General features: G+C 48.2%; 1 protein-coding gene across 4 annotated transcripts in view; it reads right to left on the bottom strand.

Moving 5' to 3' along the window:
• The window catches only part of ATL1 (atlastin GTPase 1), a 390,297-nt gene that overhangs the window by 132,384 nt on the left and 243,611 nt on the right, over positions 1-14,302 (bottom strand). For all 4 annotated transcript variants that reach the window (XM_069638885.1, XM_069638884.1, XM_069638882.1 and 1 more), the window contains one exon: positions 5,444-5,582. In XM_069638885.1, coding sequence (XP_069494986.1) covers positions 5,444-5,582 — 139 coding nt within the window. The remainder of the gene's footprint in view (positions 1-5,443; positions 5,583-14,302) is intronic.

Genomic DNA, 14,302 nt, shown 5'->3' with positions numbered 1-14,302 from the left:
ATATAGGAAATTGGTAAGGAGCATATGCAAGGGCTACTGTGGCAGCGGAGTTGGCGCCCCCCACCCCAAAAGTTCAGCCCTGTTAGACTGAAGTTGGAGTCTAAGCTGGCCTGTAGCAGTCCTTCTCCTCCCATGCCCCCACTATCTAGAACTCAATCCCGGCAGAGGTTCGAAATGTCCCCACTATCCTCCAATTCTGCAAAACACTAATAACCGGGCCCTTTCAACAATACCTGCCAAACAAAAAAAAATCCCTTCCTCCTCCACCAACAGTACTATGCTACTGTATAAAATGCCAGGCCTACTGATGCACCCTCCTGTTTGTTGTAAAGCTCTCTGCTGCTCTTGAGTTAGGGACACGGTATAAGCAAGAAAAAAAATAAAATAGCAGTTTCTAGTACAGCCAGTTAGTTGGGCATTTCCAGATTCTATTACGTCCAGATTTCGCACCGTCTTTAGCTTTCATGATACCTAGTTAGCACTTGGTTAGTCTTGTTCCTTCCCCCATCTCTTTGCAGCTCTTTCTTCTGGTTTTAGGGAAAGGAAGGTCTCTTTTACCGCTCATGCCGGGGCCTGGCAAGGGCATTAAGACTGCAGTCTATAGCTACTCCCTGCAGACAGGCCACCCACATCCTACTGAACAGCAACTACCTACCACAACCTGCTGCCCAGATGTCACAGGACCGCAAGTCAAAAAGACTCAGGCTTCAGCCATGTCAGTATGCACAAAGCCAACAGGAAGTGGGGCAATGGGTGGTGGTAGAGAGTTGCTGCTTCATTTAAGCAATATGCCCCGAGCGGTGGGGGCATTACCAAGCCAGGTAATGCTCCGGGACCCATAGTTATAGGCTCAAGCGAACTGACTGAGAAAATGGCCACCGGGGAAGGGAAAACGGAGTCCGTTTTCCGTTTCCATGGCAGCCATCGGGAGCGGACGCGCTAGGAACACTTCTGTTCCCAGCATGTCCATTCCCCAAAAAATGAAGAGAAGAAGGTAAGTGGGGTTGGAAGGGCGGAAGGGAGGGAGGGGAAAAAAACGTACCTGGGTCCCCGGCGGGGGACGATGGAAGCCTCCAGCCGTGTGGAGGCTCGGAGCGAGTATGGCCCTGCTCCGAGTCTCCACACGGCTGGAGGCTGCCATCGTCTGCCACCGGGGACAAAACAGGCTGAAGGTAAGTGGGGTTGGGAGGATGGAAAGGAGGGAAATAAAAAATGAAATAAAAAAAAGAACCGTACGTCTGTCCCTGGCGTGGGCCAAAGGAAGCCTCCAGTCGTGTGGAGGCTCGGAGCGGGGATGGTTCCGCTCTGAGTCTCCACATAGCTGGAGGCTGCCATCGTCCCCCAACAGGGACAAAGCAGGCTGAAGGTAAGTGGGGTTGGGTGGGCGGACAAAAAAAAAACATACCTGAATTCCCGGCGGGAGACAAAGGCGGCCTCCAGCCGTGTGGAGGCTTGGAGCGGGTATGGCCCCGCTTCGAGCTTCCTTATTGGCTGAGGGCCTGACACGCCCCCGCCGGGGACAAAGGCGTGGAATCCGAGGGATTCCTGGCCTGGTAAGGCCCCGGCGAGGGCCATTCAGAATGGTTCTTTCATTCTGATTCTCCCTCGTCGGGTACTAATATTCATTATCTCTGAGCATCTGCTGGAGAATCCGTGACTGAGCAGTGGTGATCAGCACAGGGTCCACAGACTTGAACATACAGAGTGGGAGGTGAAGACTGGTGGATGACGAATGCCCATGCTTCACCCACCAAGATGCTTCCAGATCATGGTACCATTTGCCCAGTGCATAATTTGCAAGAAAATAAGTGCCAGGCAGAGGCGTAGACAGGGTAGGGCCTGAGTGGGCAAGGCCCACCCAAAATCTGTAAAGGTCCACTCAGCAGCGCCGTGTGGGCATTTACAGATGTTAATGTCACTGCAGTGGGCCCAGCTGCATTTGCTTCAGGCCCGAGTTGTTAGACAATCCTGGCAATGCCTCTCAGGGCCGAAATATTTTCTAGGACGCCTGTGTCACTGGGGTGGACACCACCCACGTCTGCTCCATACAGTGTCACACGTCTGCTCCACACAGTGTGGACATATTTGGGGTTAAAGCTGAAACTCCCACAGGTTCACTGAAGGTGACGAATGACCTGACCCTGGCAGTGTCGACATAACATATTAGTTGTGGCTCGAAATAATATAAATGTCAAACTGTTTCATCAAAACACATCATCGTTAACATTTCGCTCTAATTCTATCAGTGGCAAGTGGAACATATTGACCATCTAACCACAGATACAAGAGAAAACATGCTCTCCTGCTATGGTGAATTGATGGACAAATGCAGGCATAATCATTGCTGAACTAATGAAGTTCCCTGTCAAACACTGCAGGAAGGTATTTTTGTATTTATTAATTTTATTTATCTATTCATCATTTGTATGGTGCCTATACAGCAAAAAGTGTTTCCAGGCATCACAAGGCTAAAAGGGGGTGGCGGGGCAGAGGAGAAAGTAACAGCAACGGTCGTACTAGGCCTTGTGACATTCGGATCGTGTACATGCAGTAACAAGAAGTGCAGGGGGAGGGGGCAGATCAGGGCAAAGGGATAGGATAGGGAGAGGGGGAAGAGGAAGAAGTGCAGGAGGGAGAGGCCCCCCCCCAGGGGCTGGGCAAGTGCTAATGGGAGCCCAGGTGGGCAAGCGCCTGGGGAATCAGGGGACAGGGTCAACTAGTGCGGGGGCAGTGGTGGACCAAACACAGTAGGCTAGTCAGGGAAGGGCGCCCGAGGGCAAGTGCTGGTAAAAAGGGGTGCAAGGGAAGACTGGTCGAAGGAGGGCCTGGCCCTGGCGAGGCTCATAAGGGACACAGGCAACCAGTCACAGCAGCAGATGGAGGACCAAAGGATTGTAGCAGGCAGGAATTTAGGGAGAGAGAATTGGGCGTAGCAGGGTCCCAGGCCCCAGAAAGCCTTGTGGATGATGCAGAGGGTCTTGAATTTGAACCCTGTAACCACTGGGAGCCAGTGGAGAGATTTTAGCTCTGGAGAGATGTGGTCCCTGGGCTTGAGGGCAAGGTAAAGACTTGCAGTCCTATTCTGGATTAGTTAAAGAGGGCGGAGGGAGGAAAGAGGCAGATTAAGGAAGAGGCTGTTACAGTAACCCAGCCTGGAGAGAACTAGAGCTCTGGAGACATTGGGGATCATTACGAAGTTGCCGGTCCGGAAACAACGGTACTGGTAAGCTTGCCGGTACCGTTGTTTCCGACCAGCAAACTACGATTTCTGCGAACGGGTGCCTTTTCGCCCGCCATGTCTGACCTGGCGGGCAGAAAGACACCCGCTCGCAGATCCTGCCAGTACACCGGACCTCCCCATTCCCATTGAGTCCAATGGGACTCAAATGGGAATGGGGAGCAATATTTTCCAGTGCCCGGCAATGAGGAATTACCGGGACCGCCGGGGCTGTAATGCCCTGGTAAGTCCCCATTGCTGGGCGTCGGAAAAGAAATGACTCCGGCGGCAGTCGTGCTGTTTTTACCGGCACGCTACCGCCGGACTCATAATGAGGCCCATTGAGTTTCTGGGGGAAGGTGAGGAACGGGAGAATGCCTATGAGGAGGTGAAGCTGAAAGTGGGCCTTCTTGGCAAGGTCAGTGATATAAGGTGAGAAGGAGAGAGAGAGGAGTCGAAGATGACACCCACGTTTTTTAGCCTCACGCAAGGTTGTGGGAAGTGGGCCCACAGAGGACAGCCAGAGAGTAGGAGGAAAAGAGGAGGCAGGAGTCCCAATGAGAAGGATCTCAGTCTTACTGGCATTAAGACAGTCGGGAATGAGAGAGGAAGGAGAGGAAGAGGCGGAAAGAGAGAGCTGGGTGTTATCAGCATAACACTGGAAATGAGGAGAGAAGGTGGAGATCAAGTAGGCAAGAGCGGTAAATGTTGAAAACTCGCAGCGAGAGGATAGAGCCCTAAGATACCCTGCATGTAGAGAGTGAGATAGAGGAGAGAAATGGGCCAGTTGCACTTGGGAGGGCTGATTGGAAAGGAAAGACGTTAACCAATCCAGTGCCCAGTCTGTGATGCCCAGGGTATCATTACCAATTTATGAGGGTGGAATGATTGACAGTGTCAAAGGCCGAGGACACATCGAGGAGGATGAGAACGGAAGTAGAGCTGGAGTCAAGGTTTGAGAACAAGTCATCACAGGTGTTCAGGAGAGCAGTTTCCATGGCTCTGGTTGCTCTGAAGCCAGACTGGTGGTCCTGGAGACAGCCACCAGATTCAGTATGATGGATTAGTTGGGAGACGAATTTCCTCAAGAAGGGGGTAGTGAAGATACGGTGGTAAATAGCCAGGCAGCAAGGGTCCCCAGATGTTTTCTTTAGGAGGGGTTGTGCAGGGGAGTGCTTGTGGGGTAATGGGAAGGAGACAGTGGCAAAAGAATGGTTACAGAACTGAGCCAAGGAGGCAGTGAGAGAGGCAATGTTGTCCTTAATAGTTCAAGAGGAGCAAGGAAGCACCTGTTTGAAGGAGACTTTCATAGAGCAAACTGTCTTGGTGACCTCGTTCGGCCCTATGGGTGAGAAGGAGGAGAGTAGGGTGGAAGGAGAGGGGGTGCAAGGGAGGCCTGGGTGCAGGTAGATAGGCAGCAGGTCAGGCACTCCTCTTTGACATTGGCCTTTTCACTGACCTTGTCCCTGTGCTGAGGCCTCTTACTGGTGACTGCCCTGTTGTTGCCAACCCACGCTGCTGTGGCATTGCTGCTGGGTATTAAGGTACAGAATGTTCATCAATGTCATGCAGGCAGAGGGAAGCGGTGACCAGCATTGTCTCGTTCCAACTCATGGCTATTCATGAAAATAGATAATCAGCCATGACCAGCCAACCTAGGCCACACTGTTGTTGCCCGTTGTGTTACTACGACTGACTGACAACTGAAATAATAAAGTTTCCAAAATACCACAACTTAATCAAAGTGGACTCAGAAATGAGTGCCAGGGCTCAGAAATAAGAGCACTGGCGACTTCCCCCCCTCACCCCCTCTAATTAAGCACTGCCTTTGCATTTAGGTGTGCCTTTAACTCAAGAACAGCCACTAAGAGGCCGCTCTAGATCAAATATTGGGACTAACTAAGGGGCTTCAGTGAAAATGTCTCCCTGCCATCATGTGGGGAGCAGACCAGCAGCGGTAGTCTTTGTGGGAGTCTTAAGCTGCTTACCCAACACTCAACACGTCACAGCCTGTACCCTCAGGGGGTATTTTCTGACAGGCCTTTCAGGCCAGTATCGCACAGACAGTGACATGATTTGGCTGTCTGCCCTAGCACTCTCAGCCATTTGATTTGCATATAACCATTTAAAAGCTCTTCCGGCTTCTGTGAATATTGCAGCACATATGTCAACTTTCTTTTAATTCCACATTTGCTCAATAATTACCCAAAAGACAAAACGACACACCTTTTAATTGTCCATCGAAATTTGGGTTTGTAGCCACTTTCAGTCCTGGGTGAGGTAGCAGGAAAGAGGAAATGTTTGTGAAGCAGGAGTGGATGTGTTTCCTGACATTCTGAAGCTCTTCGTGCTGGTTTTCTGACACCTAAAAACAGCGAAGCGACAAAGAATGCATGATGCTAATTACATTACATGTCAAATTAAGCAGACGAGCTTTACAAGCTGCAAATCACATTGCATTTCTCATTGCTAGTGTGTTTCTTTTAACAGAACTATATTGCAATCATCGTGGGACTCGCAGTGCAAAACATCTAGGCAGTGGTGCACAACTAGTTTACCAGAGGGCCGAATGTACCTTACAAGCTGTCTACAGGGGGTCGGATTGTTCGTGTGGGGTAGCCGGGAGGGGCATGTGGTGAATATATGCCCCCCCGCACCACAGACATTTTTAGTAAGCATGTGGTGGGGCAAACAGGCCTTTTGAGGTCTACTTCTTGTCTTTATTGCTATTTCAGCTTTTAATTCTGCAGCACATTGAATAGCCAAAACAGTTTTTCTAGTGCTTATTGGCATACTTCACAGCGCTGGTGTTAGTACACATTATCACCAAGCCAGAGGAAAAACTGATTTGGCTCTGGGCTTGAACATGTTATCAATAGTGTGAGAACAACATCCTCCCCATACCCGCAGCAGCAACAACCTAACAGAGAGCTAGCTCTCCTGCAGTTGAAAAAGAGCTAGCTGTGCAGATGTGTTTGACGAGTGATCTGCCCTTATTAGTGACTACATGAGGAAGCTTTGCCTCTGGATCTTAGAAGAGAATGCAGCCTCCAACCCTTCGCACTTTACAAAATTGCAGTATGGGCAGACTGGGGGCCCACAGGCAGCATAGGTCACCATCACATTTAAAAACGAAACTGAAAGAAAACCCTTTAAATTTGCATCCTAATATGAGTCGCATGCACATGTGCTGTCAATCTGTGCCATGTCTTTCACAGAACCAGCTGCAATGCTTAAGTGAAAAAAAAATGTATTTGAGGGATCAAACTCTATCCTACATTGACAGAAATCTCTTAAATGGGAACATATGATTATTTGCCTTTTGAATGCAATATAATGTGTAAAATCTAATATTAAATTAAAAATAATATGCAGGTCAGTAAAGCAAAGTAACCTAAAGAACTATGCATATTTTTGAAACAGTTACGATTATGAAACAGAGGGATGAAGATTGCACGTAAAATAATGAGCGTCACCGCATGAAGTATTCTGCAGGGTCTACAGGTATAATTGTTAAGTCAAGTAGGATTCATTTTGGAGCTTAAAAAACAACTCCATAAAAACATCACGAGGACATGAGTTACTCCTATTTTACTCCGCCTCACAGCCTCTACACCAGAATAGACTATTCCTTTGTGGGCAGGACCCAGATGGCAGAAATGGGTGCAATCCAATACCTGGGCAGGTCAATCTCTGATCACTCCCCACTAATGATGGAGTGGGCCATGAGAGGTCCTCGACCCCCTATCACAATGTGGGGCATGCCCACTGATGCCCTAATGGATCAAGTCTTTAAGGATGGGCTGAACGTGAAACTAGTGGAGTTCTTGGAGCACAATGTGGGCAGCGTGAGGGAGTGTGGAACAGTATGGGAGACACTGAAAGTGGTTGTTAGGGGTGAAGTAATAGCTAGCGCGGTGGGCATAAGGAAGACTCTCAGGGCGGACCTGGAAAGGCTAGGGAAGGGACAGCAGGCAGATGAGGCATAACTAGCGGACACTAGGGGATGTTGTCAGGAGGCATGGATCAGACTATCAAAATTCGATGATGAAGTTAAGAGTACCAGGGCACACATAGAAGGGGACAGACCTAATGGACTCCAGCCTGGATATGGAAAAAGGAACATCTGAAGCACCTAACCACAGAATTGAGGGATGGGGAAGGTAAACTACATAGAACGCAGTCAGGCATTAATGATGTGTTTGCAGACTATTATTCAACGTTGTACAGACACGAGAGTTTGGTTCTGCAGGAGGAGGTACTGGGCACCTCAGAGGAGATAGGGGCTTCCTAGGCTATGGGGGGGGAGGTGCAGCAGGAGGCACTAGATGCGGAAATCACAATTGATGAAGTGAAGGAGGCAATCAGCACGCTGGCCACCAGCAAGCTCCCAGGCAGCAACGGTATACCCTCAGAGTTTTATAAAACATACACAGAGGTGGTGGCCCCCGGTGCTACACAAAGTATTCACTGAGGCTTCCACTAAAGGTGAGCTGCCGAAAAGTATGAGGGAAACGCTGGTGATTCCAATCCCCAAGTCGGGGAACCCACTGATAACTGTGAATCCTATCGGCCACTAGCCATGCTCAACTATGATATGAAAATCTTAATGACAATATTGGTGAGAAGGCTTCGCAGAGTAATTGGGGGACTGGTTCATGGGGATCAGAATGTTTTTATCCCAGGGCGCCGTACTGTTTTAAAACATAGACACTTGGAACATATTGTGGCACAGACTCCTGATTGCCAAGAACAGTACGTGGTGGTGTCTTTAGGCGCAATCAAAGCCTTTGGTTCTCTGTACTGGGAGTGGTTGTTCGAGACGCTGAGGGCATTTGGATTTGGAGTACAATTTATCAATTGGGTGAGATTACTATATGTTATGCCGGTGGGGAGTGTAAGGGGCGTGTAAGGATGGGTAGTCTGCAGCCTGGGATACACAAAGAGGCACATGCAGGGGTGTCCGTTATCACCTATGCTATATGTGCTGGCGCATGAACCGATAGCAAACTATCTGCGAAAGGAGTTCCTGGAGGCAGGCATGTGGGTGGGAGGTGTTGGCCACCTGATCTCGTTGTATGCGGATGACGTTTTACTCCACCTTCAGAATCCGCAACATAACCTACCACTGGTGCTAGAAGTGCTTGACAACTTTGCTAGGTTATCTGGTATATGCTTTAGTAGGAAGAAATCCTGTTTGTTCCCGTTGGCTGGCATGAGGGGATTAGTGAATGGCGAACTGCCAGACTTAGGGCTCCCTTGGTGTTTGCAATCTTTTATGTACTTGGGGCTACATATCATGCACATACCTGAAGACATGCACAACCACAACACTGGGGGGGTGGTACAGGGGCTGAGAAGGTCCATGACATTTTGGTGGAAACTACCGTTATCACTGATGGGAAGGGTGGCCATAACGAAAATGATAATACTACCGAGATTCTTGTACTTTTTCCAGAACGTCCATCAGGACGGGCGGGGTGCAGTTGCCAGATTTGGAAAGCTACTATCTTGCAGCACAGCTTAGCTTTGACACCAAATGGCTCTTCGACGAACTCACCTCGGAAATGCTGCTACTGCAGCAACTGGTGGCCCGGAACACTTAAAAGAGGTTTTATGGCTGCCTCTGGGCTGCTTTGGTAGAGTGCCTGCGCTAGTGACTCTGGGCCATCAAGTGTGGCACAGAACACAGAAATTTCAGCTTTTAATTCTGCAGCACATTGAATAGCCAAAACAGTTTTTCTAGTGCTTATTGGCATACTTCACAGCGCTGGTGTTAGTACACATTATCACCAAGCCAGAGGAAAAACTGATTTGGCTCTGGGCTTGAACATGTTATCAATAGTGTGAGAACAACATCCTCCCCATACCCGCAGCAGCAACAACCTAACAGAGAGCTAGCTCTCCTGCAGTTGAAAAAGAGCTAGCTGTGCAGATGTGTTTGACGAGTGATCTGCCCTTATTAGTGACTACATGAGGAAGCTTTGCCTCTGGATCTTAGAAGAGAATGCAGCCTCCAACCCTTCGCACTTTACAAAATTGCAGTATGGGCAGACTGGGGGCCCACAGGCAGCATAGGTCACCATCACATTTAAAAACGAAACTGAAAGAAAACCCTTTAAATTTGCATCCTAATATGAGTCGCATGCACATGTGCTGTCAATCTGTGCCATGTCTTTCACAGAACCAGCTGCAATGCTTAAGTGAAAAAAAAATGTATTTGAGGGATCAAACTCTATCCTACATTGACAGAAATCTCTTAAATGGGAACATATGATTATTTGCCTTTTGAATGCAATATAATGTGTAAAATCTAATATTAAATTAAAAATAATATGCAGGTCAGTAAAGCAAAGTAACCTAAAGAACTATGCATATTTTTGAAACAGTTACGATTATGAAACAGAGGGATGAAGATTGCACGTAAAATAATGAGCGTCACCGCATGAAGTATTCTGCAGGGTCTACAGGTATAATTGTTAAGTCAAGTAGGATTCATTTTGGAGCTTAAAAAACAACTCCATAAAAACATCACGAGGACATGAGTTACTCCTATTTTACTCCGCCTCACAGCCTCTACACCAGAATAGACTATTCCTTTGTGGGCAGGACCCAGATGGCAGAAATGGGTGCAATCCAATACCTGGGCAGGTCAATCTCTGATCACTCCCCACTAATGATGGAGTGGGCCATGAGAGGTCCTCGACCCCCTATCACAATGTGGGGCATGCCCACTGATGCCCTAATGGATCAAGTCTTTAAGGATGGGCTGAACGTGAAACTAGTGGAGTTCTTGGAGCACAATGTGGGCAGCGTGAGGGAGTGTGGAACAGTATGGGAGACACTGAAAGTGGTTGTTAGGGGTGAAGTAATAGCTAGCGCGGTGGGCATAAGGAAGACTCTCAGGGCGGACCTGGAAAGGCTAGGGAAGGGACAGCAGGCAGATGAGGCATAACTAGCGGACACTAGGGGATGTTGTCAGGAGGCATGGATCAGACTATCAAAATTCGATGATGAAGTTAAGAGTACCAGGGCACACATAGAAGGGGACAGACCTAATGGACTCCAGCCTGGATATGGAAAAAGGAACATCTGAAGCACCTAACCACAGAATTGAGGGATGGGGAAGGTAAACTACATAGAACGCAGTCAGGCATTAATGATGTGTTTGCAGACTATTATTCAACGTTGTACAGACACGAGAGTTTGGTTCTGCAGGAGGAGGTACTGGGCACCTCAGAGGAGATAGGGGCTTCCTAGGCTATGGGGGGGGAGGTGCAGCAGGAGGCACTAGATGCGGAAATCACAATTGATGAAGTGAAGGAGGCAATCAGCACGCTGGCCACCAGCAAGCTCCCAGGCAGCAACGGTATACCCTCAGAGTTTTATAAAACATACACAGAGGTGGTGGCCCCCGGTGCTACACAAAGTATTCACTGAGGCTTCCACTAAAGGTGAGCTGCCGAAAAGTATGAGGGAAACGCTGGTGATTCCAATCCCCAAGTCGGGGAACCCACTGATAACTGTGAATCCTATCGGCCACTAGCCATGCTCAACTATGATATGAAAATCTTAATGACAATATTGGTGAGAAGGCTTCGCAGAGTAATTGGGGGACTGGTTCATGGGGATCAGAATGTTTTTATCCCAGGGCGCCGTACTGTTTTAAAACATAGACACTTGGAACATATTGTGGCACAGACTCCTGATTGCCAAGAACAGTACGTGGTGGTGTCTTTAGGCGCAATCAAAGCCTTTGGTTCTCTGTACTGGGAGTGGTTGTTCGAGACGCTGAGGGCATTTGGATTTGGAGTACAATTTGTCAATTGGGTGAGATTACTATATGTTATGCCGGTGGGGAGTGTAAGGGGCGTGTAAGGATGGGTAGTCTGCAGCCTGGGATACACAAAGAGGCACATGCAGGGGTGTCCGTTATCACCTATGCTATATGTGCTGGCGCATGAACCGATAGCAAACTATCTGCGAAAGGAGTTCCTGGAGGCAGGCATGTGGGTGGGAGGTGTTGGCCACCTGATCTCGTTGTATGCGGATGACGTTTTACTCCACCTTCAGAATCCGCAACATAACCTACCACTGGTGCTAGAAGTGCTTGACAACTTTGCTAGGTTATCTGGTATATGCTTTAGTAGGAAGAAATCCTGTTTGTTCCCGTTGGCTGGCATGAGGGGATTAGTGAATGGCGAACTGCCAGACTTAGGGCTCCCTTGGTGTTTGCAATCTTTTATGTACTTGGGGCTACATATCATGCACATACCTGAAGACATGCACAACCACAACACTGGGGGGGTGGTACAGGGGCTGAGAAGGTCCATGACATTTTGGTGGAAACTACCGTTATCACTGATGGGAAGGGTGGCCATAACGAAAATGATAATACTACCGAGATTCTTGTACTTTTTCCAGAACGTCCATCAGGACGGGCGGGGTGCAGTTGCCAGATTTGGAAAGCTACTATCTTGCAGCACAGCTTAGCTTTGACACCAAATGGCTCTTCGACGAACTCACCTCGGAAATGCTGCTACTGCAGCAACTGGTGGCCCGGAACACTTAAAAGAGGTTTTATGGCTGCCTCTGGGCTGCTTTGGTAGAGTGCCTGCGCTAGTGACTCTGGGCCATCAAGTGTGGCACAGAACACAGAAATTGCTGAAATTAGAGGACTCATACTCATCTGAGGTCCCAATGGCTCTAGATGTCTGCAAGAACAAAAATTAACTTACAGTGGCAAGGCTCTGGGAGAGCTGAGGGCACTCAACGTGGGGAGACATGTATGCGGATGGCATATTTAAAGAGATGGTGTCCTTAATTGAGCAGGTGGGGCTGCCCAGAGGTCAGTTCCTGTGATACTTGCGGGTGAGGGCAGTGGTGAAGCGGAAATGGTCAAAATGACCGGAGGAACCAGAAGTAACATCACTCTGGGCCCTGATGTACACATTGGAAGACGGCTGGAAACCAGTGTCCAGGCTATAGAACACCTTGGTAGATAGGTCAAATCCTAAGAGCGCTGAGCTAAGGGATAGGTGGGAATTAGATCTTGGGGTGGAGTTTGATGAAAAAGAATGGGACAACATGCTGGGTTATCCCAGGGAGGGGTCCAGAAACTCTTGCTTTAGATTACTCCAGCTGAATGTGCTATATCGCACCTACATGACACCAAGCAGGGTGGCCAGCTGCAACAGCAAGATTCGGCCACTATGCCCTTGGTGTAGCAACATGGGGGCGGATTTAATGCACATGTTTTGGTGTTGTGTGAGGTTGCAAAGTTTCTGGACACAAATTGAACAAGCTTGCAGAAGTGCTGGCATGACTAGGTATAATTGGACCGCAAAAGAGTGCTTGTTGGGTTCTTACCCAAGAAATGACAAATGGAAGCATGTAGTGAAATGTATGGACATGGCCTGTATCCTAGCTAAGAGGCACATAGCCATGACGCGGAAGTCTGCTGGCGGCCCACAGTATACATGCCGGCATAAGGACTTCGAATTTTGGACTGAAATCGAAACGAAAGTATGGGGAAGTGCAATCTGGGGGCAGGAGGTGCTTGCCAGTGCTGCATACGAGTCTTGGAAAGCGCTGGTTTGGGACATGTTCCACCAGTGGAGTAACTTTGCTGAAAATGTTGGGGGGACTTGACATCTGAAGAAAAGGTGCCCCAGCCAAATGAATGGGGAAAACATGGGGTGCCATGAAAGCTCGGGGGGACAAACACCCCTGTCCCCCCCTGAAATTACACCCATGTGTTCCACCCATCGGATGACAAACCCCCTTGAAAACAGAGAACTACTGTTAAATGTAACGCTATTGCATTAACTGGCTGTAGTTATGTGCCCAGATTGACATACACTGATGGGCGATTGCTGAACACTGCTTGCTTGCCTACCACTGTAGACGGATCAGAATCATATAGAATGTTGTCCCACGGCCCAGCTTTTCATATGGATTAGGGGTATGCGAGTTTGAATCCAATGTGCGAGGAATGTTTTTTGTTTTTGTTAGGTTTTGTTTCTTGATTTGGCTGTGTTTGTTATACTGGCAAGATCCTATTGAATTATTATAGAAATGCACGTAAATGAACAGAAAGGATAACAATGATACCTGGAACTATTGTAATGTGATTGAACAAATGCCAACAAAAAGACATTAAAATAAATTATCGAGTTGCTAGCATTACTAATCCCCACCATAGATGATTCACAGTTGGTCGTTTCTTTGGTAAGTTCTAATAGTATCCCACCTTGGGATTGCACCTCCGTTTTTAGGAGATCAGAAACTGTAACCAACGAGTTCAGCACAAAGTTCAAGGCTGATAATGTTGCTTCATTTGTTTGCAGATTTTCCAAATTCTCAGTGTTTTTTGATGATGACAATTTCTTAGATCGATTCTATTCTCCACTCGCTCGCTCTATGGTCTGGTCCTGTTGATTGTTGTATGCTTTCTTTCGTGTGGCCGATTCTTGGGGGGAGTTACTTTACATTAAATTAGCACTGCAGTCTACATCACCCCTAGAAGCCCTGCCAAAGAGGCTTGTTCCGTGTCCCTTTGCATGCCATCAGTATGTGAGAGGGGACCCAGAGCTGATAGTTCTCCTCTGTGAAAGATACTGAGCTAAAGAATCTGGGTAAGGCTCTCGTAACCAGGACTAATGTCTGGCAGAGGGACTCCCAGGACCCCAATGTTAATTTGCATAATTTAAGTAACTTAAGGTCACCGTAAGTCACTAGGGGTATCCAGATGTGGACCCCTGGCTCACTATTCTTAGAGAGGCACAGCTCCATCCTACTGATGAGGTCCATCCAGACCAAAACATATGTCTCGGGTTGCTGTTGGTACTCTTGTTCAGAGGAAAATTGCCTAGCCTTTCCGTGCTGGACTGCCCCAGGGCAGAACAAAGACTGATATGTTTTGGATATTTCTCCTCTGTGAAAGATAGTGAGCTAAAGAGTCTGGGTAAGGCTCTCGTAACAAGGACTAATGTCTGGCAGAGGGACTCCCAGGACCCCCCTTGTTAATTTGCCCCCTCTACGTCATTCATGTTTCTTTGCCTTTTTTTCCAAAGTGTTCCTCAA

The sequence above is a fragment of the Ambystoma mexicanum genome, chromosome 14 (genome assembly GCF_040938575.1).
Source record: "Ambystoma mexicanum isolate Mex_15411 chromosome 14, UKY_AmexF1_1, whole genome shotgun sequence".
In the NCBI taxonomy this organism is placed as follows: Eukaryota; Metazoa; Chordata; class Amphibia; order Caudata; family Ambystomatidae; genus Ambystoma; species Ambystoma mexicanum.
Note: the sequence above shows the minus strand (reverse complement) of the source record. Positions and strands in the feature narration are given on the sequence as shown.